The sequence below is a fragment of the Penaeus vannamei genome, chromosome 36 (assembly GCF_042767895.1).
Source record: "Penaeus vannamei isolate JL-2024 chromosome 36, ASM4276789v1, whole genome shotgun sequence".
Taxonomy (NCBI): domain Eukaryota; kingdom Metazoa; phylum Arthropoda; class Malacostraca; order Decapoda; family Penaeidae; genus Penaeus; species Penaeus vannamei.
In genome coordinates this window covers 10093035-10103034 of record NC_091584.1, presented here as the reverse complement: position 1 = coordinate 10103034, position 10000 = coordinate 10093035, and the positions used below count along the sequence as shown (strand labels likewise).

Below are 10000 nucleotides of genomic sequence, written 5' to 3'. Positions count from 1 at the left end.
TTTTTCAAGCAAATTTCCTTCCAGCTGATATAAATTCCTATAATTCTTATTTCTTTGACTATCTTATGAGATATCTTTTACTTCTTAATTTCCATATGAGTAGGCATTACTATGGAGTTGCAACCAAATCTATGGATTAATTACAGACTTCTTTTATTCAGGTTTCTTTATTTCATACTACTCACATTGAATTTAAATTTTAAACACTTCATGATTTTTTCACTATTACAATAAGCAAATAAATATACAAATTTAAAACTTCCCATAAAAAGCTTAGTTACAAAGCACTGCTAATCATCTTTCACATATTTTTTTCCTATTTCATGCATAATAATATTGCAATATGATTCTTTACAAAATTGAAAAATCCTGTAAAACCTGTAATAAGCTCTGCTTCTTTTCCTACAACACTAACATCAGACAAGAAAATGCAAAAAGAATATCTCCAAAAACACATATACAATTACCATATGACATCCAGGCTGTGCATTAGGCCTAATGTCTTCCTCACTTTCATTGCTGTCAGAGCTCATGCTGCTTTGTTTAAATGCTTTATACTTTCCCTTATACTGAATTCCTCATTATCTCTCTCAGCACATAAGCATGCATCATCATTACCAAGGAGTTAATATCACTCTATCTTGCATTGGTAAAGGGACAAAAGACATAGCTATAATACAGTTCGGGCCATTGCCTACTATGCATCACTTAGACTACAAAACAATAACTCTGTTGGTAATTTAGAAGGAAAAGCTGCTATAAGAAATGCTTGTAGTCTGAGGATTGAAGGCAAACTGCTTCAAAATTAATAGTAATAATAATAATAATAATAATAATAAAAAAAAAGTTTATAACCTAATTTTTTTTCCATGTCCTTTATCTTCTGCATTCCTTCCTTCTTTCTCCCTTCTCACAGGAAATCATACCATCTGGTACTTGTTCTTCATGAACTAAGATCAAATCAAGTATAAATTTTGTCAAATTTGGAAATTACAACTAAGACTAATGCAAATAGTGGCACTGCATTCAAAACAATGTGCATTTTAGCAGCAGTAATAAAAAGCATTATATCATCAACTTAATTTGGAAACAATGATTTTATTATAATTACTTTCATTTTCAAAATGATGTTTATAAGACACCGACATATCCACCACTGGTGGAAGTGTCACACCTACATATCTACCTCTATTCTTCATGCTAAGTGTTTAGGCACTGACAAGCAAATCTCTACCATGTATATTCAGGCATGATACAGCTTGTACAGCTCACTTGCTCTTTATCCTCAAATAAAGATCATGCTCTAATATGCTATAATATATGTGGTGTAGATTTGTTTGCCTCTGCTTCAGCACTGAGCATATGGAGGTCATGACAGTCACTTCATATTGTGCCATTAATGGGTTATATTTAAATTTGTAGGTCTTTATCTGATCAAAGCAAGTGTCATATGGATTTGCACATAGCATAGCCAATGTTATTCTGAGAAAATAATTCTCTTTTAAAAGCCACTGTGGGTATCTTGTAAACATTAAGCAATTTCAATATATAACTGTTTCAAACTTGGGAAAAGCAAATCAGTTGCACTAAGTTACATATGTTACATAATTTATGATACTCAACTAAAACGTCAAAATGAATTCTTGCAGAATACGGCAAAATCACAATCAAGTACCAAAAGATGACTTCAAAACTGTTACTAACCACACAAAAGATGGCTTTCTGCAGTGGAGGCACCTGGGGTTCACAGTTACAAACACACATTTTTAGGATATGCATGTATAAATGTATCTGTATTAATCTTCTACAATACATACAGAGTGCATTAAGAATATAGCTTTGTACTAAGCACACTGAAATCAGGTCTTATAATTCATACATTCATGCATGCATTCCTTTCCAATAATGTTGAAAAAAAATGCACCTTATACAGACACACAAACTGACTTTAATGATGTGTAGTTCCCCTTAAATTATCCACTTACAGAAGCATATCACCATGCAGACTTAATTTACTAATCACCCAATAATCCTACCAATCATCAAATCACACCCAAGTACACCTTCACAATCTTGTTCTCGCACCACACCCACCTCCACTCACAATCCCAGTCCCAGTCCCAACACCATACCACCACACCCTCGAGGGCCGCCACTGCACCTCCGCCACCAGCACCACACTGGAAGAGCAACCCTTACTGCACCACCACCACCTCACCACACGCCCCCACACACCACAGTACCACACCAGTGAGGGCTCACAAGGAACATCTCCTTCCACCACCACCTCCACCACACTGTGACATCTGCCACCACATTCCACCACACTGAGGAGCTGCCTCGTCCTCAGCGCCGTCTGGCCTGGGACCCTCAAAGCGTGACCAGCGAAGTGGCTTCTTTTTTCTTTGCCACGTTTCTTTATATTTAAACGCCACAGCCGCCGGTAATCATAACGCTCGGGAGTCAGGGGTCCCCCTTCTGTCTCATACCGTGTCAGTAGACATAGTGGGAGGTAGGGGAGGGCGTGGAGAGCGCAGCCGAAGGGATGGAGTTCGCCGTCGATGATTCACTCACAACTTCTCGCATTTGTTGACAAACGGGATCGCCGATTCGGAGTCAGACGAGGAACTGAAGGCCCTATTTGACAGTCGATTTAAATTCATTTCACAAGATTTTTTGTATATTTGGATAAAGAAATTATCTCATTTATAACAAGGCAATTTAAATTTCGATTATTGTAATTCTATAATGATCGATTCGATTGATTTAGTTATTTGTTTGAAATCGCCCTGATAACCACACATGGCCAGGGGAGGGTGTGGCCGAGGGGGGGGAGGAGGCAGGACAGCCTCCACCTCCTCTGTTTCTCCCTCGCATCTATAGTCTCTCTCTCTCTCCCGGCATGCCGTCTCTCCCTATCTTTATTCATGTCACTTCTCGCCCTCATGTCTCCCTCCATCACATGTCTTCAGTAATGCTCTTAAAATTTTTGAATAAAAAATGTGCTTAATTAAGTGAGCGCGTTTGGATGTTCTGGGGGAGGGAGAGGGAGTGGGAAAGGGAAAGAGAGAAAGAGAGAGGGAAAGAGAGAAAGAGAGAAAGAGAGAGGGAAAGAGAGAGAGAGAGAGAGAGAGAGAGAGAGAGAGAGAGAGAGAGAGAGAGAGAGAGAGAGAGAGAGAGAGAGAGAGAGAGAGAAAGGGAAAGAGAGAGACGTGACATGTCAATCCAAGTAATGACTTGCTTTACCTAAATTACCCTCTCAACCGTCCGCAACGAGTGACTCGCACTGTGGTGCCTTCCCTTCCCTCTCTCTTTCTCTCCCTCCCTCTCCTTCCTTCCCCCTCTCTCTCCCTTTCTTCCCTCTCTCTCTCTCTCTCTCTCTCTCTCTCTCTCTCTCTCTCTCTCTCTCTCTCTCTCTCTCTCTCTCTCTCTCTCTCTCCCTTTCTCTCTCTCCCTTTCCACTCTCTTTCCATTTCTCTTTCTCCCTCTCCCTCTCTGTGGAAGTATCACGTGTCCGTCACGCCCACGAGAATAATGCAGCTCTCCTCACTCGGCGAAACAGTTTTGATATTCATTCCGTCCAAAATAGAACCATCTTTATATTTCGTGATCGGCTTGTTTGGTTGAAATTCCCACGTTCTATTCCATGCTTGTGTGTTTGGTGGATAAATCATCGGCACACCGCCAAAAGAAAAATATATTTGTATTATCATGTAAACAAATTAATTGCAATTATGACATTTAGGAATAAAGAGAAACAAGAAATATTAAGACTTCCGTTTGTCTTGGGGTGTCGCCTTGCGAACCTGTTTGTGGGTATATAAGGACAAGGGCAACTTCGTTGTCGTTTTTTTACGTAAGCAGGACATGGGGCGAAGGAGAGAGAGAGAGAGAGAGAGAGAGAGAGAGAGAGAGAGAGAGAGAGAGAGAGAGAGAGAGAGAGAGAGAGAGAGAAAGAAAGAGAGAGAGAGAGAGATAAAGGGAGAAATAAAGAAAGAATGAAAGAAAGAAAAATAGACGGAGAGACAAAGAAAGAGAGAGAGAGAGAGGAGGGAAGGGGTGTTTGCAGTAAAAGGAAATTAAAAACATGGGAAATGAAGTATGAAAAAGAATACATAAAGACAATAAAAGAGGCATGGAGAACAGACGAAGACAGAAAACGAATACCAGAGAAGAGACTGAAAAATTGAAACTAATAAAATAAAGAACCAGAGCAAACTAAATGAACCGATACCAGGGAGAAGTATCCAGGACTCTCACTCTCTCTTCTCCTCTCTCTCTCTCTCTCCCTCTCCCTCCCCCCTTCTCTCTCTCCTTCCCTGTCTTCCTCTCCCCCCTCCCCCCCCCTCTCTCGCTCTCACTCACTCTCTCTCTCTCCCTCCCTCCTTCTCTCCCTGCCCCTCTCTCTCCCTTATATAGACACAAATGTTGCCTTGTAAATGATATATTAGTTTTTTTCTCCTCTTCCCATATCTACTTTGCAACCAGGGCAAAGAGGCTGAGTGGTCCCTGTAGTGCCTAATTCTAGGACAGAGGAGTGGTACCTGGAGTGACTGATTTTAGGACTAGAGTGGTACTTGGAGTGTCAAATTTTAGGACAGTGGAGTGATACCTGGAGTGACTGATTTTAGGACAGTGGAATGGTACTTGGAGTGTCTAATTTTAGGACAGTGGAGTGGTACCTGGAGTGACTGATTTTAGGACTAGAGTGGTACTTGGAGTGTCAAATTTTAGGACAGTGGAGTGATACCTGGAGTGACTGATTTTAGGACAGTGGAATGGTACTTGGAGTGTCTAATTTTAGGACAGTGGAGTGGTACCTGGAGTGACTGATTTTAGGACTAGAGTGGTACTTGGAGTGTCAAATTTTAGGACAGTGGAGTGATACCTGGAGTGACTGATTTTAGGACAGTGGAATGGTACTTGGAGTGTCTAATTTTAGGACAGTGGAGTGGTACCTGGAGTGACTGATTTTAGGACAGTGGAATGGTACCTGGAGTGACTGATTTTAGGACAGTGGAATGGTACTTGGAATGTCTAAATTTAGTACAGTGGAGTGGTACCTGGAGTGACTGATTTTAGGACAGTGGAGTGATGCCTGGAGTGACTGATTTTAGGACAGTGGAATGGTACTTGGAATGTCTAATTTTAGGACAGTGGAGTGATGCCTGGAGTGACTGATTTTAGGACAGTGGAGTGGTACCTGGAGTGACTGATTTTAGGACAGTGGAATGGTACTTGGAGTGACTGATTTTAGGACAGTGGAATGGTACTTGGAATGTCTAATTTTAGGACAGTGGAGTGATGCCTGGAGTGACTGATTTTAGGACAGTGGAGTGGTATCTGGAGTGACTGATTTTAGGACAGTGGAATGGTACTTGGAGTGACTGATTTTAGGACAGTGGAGTGATGCCTGGAGTGACTGATTTTAGGACAGTGGAGTGATGCCTGGAGTGACTGATTTTAGGACAGTGGAATGGTACTTGGAGTGTCTAAATTTAGTACAGTGGAGTGGTACCTGGAGTGACTGATTTTAGGACAGTGGAATGGTACTTGGAGTGTCTAAATTTAGTACAGTGGAGTGGTACCTGGAGTGACTGATTTTAGGACAGTGGAATGGTACTTGGAGTGACTGATTTTAGGACAGTGGAATGGTACTTGGAATGTCTAATTTTAGGACAGTGGAGTGATGCCTGGAGTGACTGATTTTAGGACAGTGGAGTGGTATCTGGAGTGACTGATTTTAGGACAGTGGAGTGATGCCTGGAGTGACTGATTTTAGGACAGTGGAGTGATGCCTGGAGTGACTGATTTTAGGACAGTGGAGTGATGCCTGGAGTGACTGATTTTAGGACAGTGGAATGGTACTTGGAGTGACTGATTTTAGGACAGTGGAATGGTACTTGGAGTGTCTAAATTTAGTACAGTGGAGTGGTACCTGGAGTGACTGATTTTAGGACAGTGGAATGGTACTTGGAGTGTCTAAATTTAGTACAGTGGAGTGGTACCTGGAGTGACTGATTTTAGGACAGTGGAATGGTACTTGGAGTGTCTAAATTTAGTACAGTGGAGTGGTACCTGGAGTGACTGATTTTAGGACAGTGGAATGGTACTTGGAGTGTCTAATTTTAGGACAGTGGAGTGGTACCTGGAGTGACTGATTTTAGGACAGTGGAATGGTACTTGGAGTGTCTAATTTTAGGACAGTGGAGTGGTACCTGGAGTGACTGATTTTAGGACTGTGGAATGGTACTTGGAGTGACTGATTTTAGGACAGTGGAATGGTACTTGGAGTGACTGATTTTAGGACAGTGGAATGGTACTTGGAGTGTCTAAATTTAGTACAGTGGAGTGGTACCTGGAGTGACTGATTTTAGGACAGTGGAATGGTACTTGGAGTGTCTAAATTTAGTACAGTGGAGTGGTACCTGGAGTGACTGATTTTAGGACAGTGGAATGGTACTTGGAGTGTCTAAATTTAGTACAGTGGAGTGGTACCTGGAGTGACTGATTTTAGGACAGTGGAATGGTACTTGGAGTGTCTAATTTTAGGACAGTGGAGTGGTACCTGGAGTGACTGATTTTAGGACAGTGGAATGGTACTTGGAGTGACTGATTTTAGGACAGTGGAATGGTACTTGGAGTGACTGATTTTAGGACAGTGGAATGGTACTTGGAGTGTCTAAATTTAGTACAGTGGAGTGGTACCTGGAGTGACTGATTTTAGGACAGTGGAATGGTACTTGGAGTGTCTAAATTTAGTACAGTGGAGTGGTACCTGGAGTGACTGATTTTAGGACAGTGGAATGGTACTTGGAGTGTCTAAATTTAGTACAGTGGAGTGGTACCTGGAGTGACTGATTTTAGGACAGTGGAATGGTACTTGGAGTGTCTAATTTTAGGACAGTGGAGTGGTACCTGGAGTGACTGATTTTAGGACAGTGGAATGGTACTTGGAGTGTCTAATTTTAGGACAGTGGAGTGGTACCTGGAGTGACTGATTTTAGGACAGTGGAATGGTACTTGGAATGTCTAATTTTAGGACAGTGGAGTGATGCCTGGAGTGACTGATTTTAGGACAGTGGAATGGTACTTGGAATGGTACTTGGAGTGACTGATTTTAGGACAGTAGAGTGATGCCTGGAGTGACTGATTTTAGGACAGTGGAATGGTACTTGGAGTGTCTAAATTTAGTACAGTGGAGTGGTACCTGGAGTGACTGATTTTAGGACAGTGGAATGGTACTTGGAGTGTCTTAATTTAGTACAGTGGAGTGGTACCTGGAGTGACTGATTTTAGGACAGTGGAATGGTACTTGGAGTGTCTAATTTTAGGACAGTGGAGTGGTACCTGGAGTGACTGATTTTAGGACAGTGGAATGGTACTTGGAATGTCTAATTTTAGGACAGTGGAGTGATGCCTGGAGTGACTGATTTTAGGACAGTGGAGTGGTACCTGGAATGGTACTTGGAGTGACTAATTTTAGGACAGTGGAGTGATGCCTGGAGTGACTGATTTTAGGACAGTGGAGTGATGCCTGGAGTGACTGATTTTAGGACAGTGGAGTGGTATCTGGAGTGACTGATTTTAGGACAGTGGAATGGTACTTGGAGTGACTGATTTTAGGACAGTGGAGTGATGCCTGGAGTGACTGATTTTAGGACAGTGGAGTGATGCCTGGAGTGACTGATTTTAGGACAGTGGAGTGATGCCTGGAGTGACTGATTTTAGGACAGTGGAGTGATGTCTGGAGTGACTTATTTTAGGACAGTGGAATGGTACTTGGAGTGTCTAAATTTAGTACAGTGGAGTGGTACCTGGAGTGACTGATTTTAGGACAGTGGAATGGTACTTGTGTCTAATTTTAGGACAGTGGAGTGGTACCTGGAGTGACTGATTTTAGGACAGTGGAATGGTACTTGGAGTGTCTAATTTTAGGACAGTGGAGTGGTACCTGGAGTGACTAATTTTAGGACAGTGGAATGGTACTTGGAGTGTCTAAATTTAGTACAGTGGAGTGGTACCTGGAGTGACTGATTTTAGGACAGTGGAATGGTACCTAGAGTGACTGATTTTAGGACAGTGGAGTGATGCCTGGAGTGACTGATTTTAGGACAGTGGAGTGGTACCTGGAGTGACTGATTTTAGGACAGTGGAATGGTACTTGGAGTAACTGATTTTAGGACAGTGGAGTGATGCCTGGAGTGACTGATTTTAGGACAGTGGAGTGATGCCTGGAGTGACTGATTTTAGGACAGTGGAGTGATGCCTGGAGTGACTGATTTTAGGACAGTGGAATGGTACTTGGAGTGTCTAAATTTAGTACAGTGGAGTGGTACCTGGAGTGACTGATTTTAGGACAGTGGAATGGTACCTGGAGTGACTGATTTTAGGACAGTGGAGTGGTACCTGGAGTGACTGATTTTAGGACAGTGGAATGGTACTTGGAGTAACTGATTTTAGGACAGTGGAGTGATGCCTGGAGTGACTGATCTTAGGACAGTGGAGTGATGCCTGGAGTGACTGATTTTAGGACAGTGGAGTGATGCCTGGAGTGACTGATTTTAGGACAGTGGAATGGTACTTGGAGTGACTGATTTTAGGACAGTGGAATGGTACTTGGAGTGTCTAAATTTAGTACAGTGGAGTGGTACCTGGAGTGACTGATTTTAGGACAGTGGAATGGTACTTGGAGTGACTGATTTTAGGACAGTGGAATGGTACTTGGAGTGTCTAATTTTAGGACAGTGGAGTGGTACCTGGAGTGACTGATTTTAGGACAGTGGAATGGTACTTGGAGTGTCTAATTTTAGGACAGTGGAGTGGTACCTGGGGTGACTGATTTTAGGACAGTGGAGTGATGCCTGGAGTGACTGATTTTAGGACAGTGGAATGGTACTTGGAATGTCTAATTTTAGGACAGTGGAGTGATGCCTGGAGTGACTGATTTTAGGACAGTGGAGTGATGCCTGGAGTGACTGATTTTAGGACAGTGGAGTGATGCCTGGAGTGACTGATTTTAGGACAGTGGAGTGGTACCTGGAGTGACTGATTTTAGGACAGTGGAATGGTACTTGGAGTGACTGATTTTAGGACAGTGGAGTGATGCCTGGAGTGACTGATTTTAGGACAGTGGAGTGATGCCTGGAGTGACTGATTTTAGGACAGTGGAGTGATGCCTGGAGTGACTGATTTTAGGACAGTGGAATGGTACTTGGAGTGTCTAATTTTAGGACAGTGGAGTGGTACCTGGGGTGACTGATTTTAGGACAGTGGAGTGATGCCTGGAGTGACTGATTTTAGGACAGTGGAATGGTACTTGGAATGTCTAATTTTAGGACAGTGGAGTGATGCCTGGAGTGACTGATTTTAGGACAGTGGAGTGATGCCTGGAGTGACTGATTTTAGGACAGTGGAGTGATGCCTGGAGTGACTGATTTTAGGACAGTGGAGTGGTACCTGGAGTGACTGATTTTAGGACAGTGGAATGGTACTTGGAGTGACTGATTTTAGGACAGTGGAGTGATGCCTGGAGTGACTGATTTTAGGACAGTGGAGTGATGCCTGGAGTGACTGATTTTAGGACAGTGGAGTGATGCCTGGAGTAACTGATTTTAGGACAGTGGAGTGGTACCTGGAGTGACTGATTTTAGGACAGTGGAATGGTACTTGGAGTGTCTAAATTTAGTACAGTGGAGTGGTACCTGGAGTGACTGATTTTAGGACAGTGGAATGGTACTTGGAGTGTCTAAATTTAGTACAGTGGAGTGGTACCTGGAGTGACTGATTTTAGGACAGTGGAATGGTACTTGTAGTGTCTAAATTTAGTACAGTGGAGTGGTACCTGGAGTGACTGATTTTAGGACAGTGGAGTGATGCCTGGAGTGACTGATTTTAGGACAGTGGAGTGGTACCTGGAGTGACTGATTTTAGGACAGTGGAATGGTACTTGGAGTAACTGATTTTAGGACAGTGGAATGGTACTTGGAGTGTCTAAATT

The 10000-nt window shown here is 42.7% G+C and overlaps 1 protein-coding gene across 8 annotated transcripts in view; it reads right to left on the bottom strand.

Moving 5' to 3' along the window:
* The window catches only part of Septin1 (Septin 1), a gene marked incomplete at its 3' end in the record, with an annotated part of 57381 nt that overhangs the window by 5730 nt on the left and 41651 nt on the right, over positions 1–10000 (bottom strand). The window contains 1 exon segment of one of the 8 annotated variants that reach the window (XM_070114688.1): positions 2490–2643. In XM_070114688.1, coding sequence (XP_069970789.1) covers positions 2490–2504 — 15 coding nt within the window. 8 annotated transcript variants of the gene reach the window in all.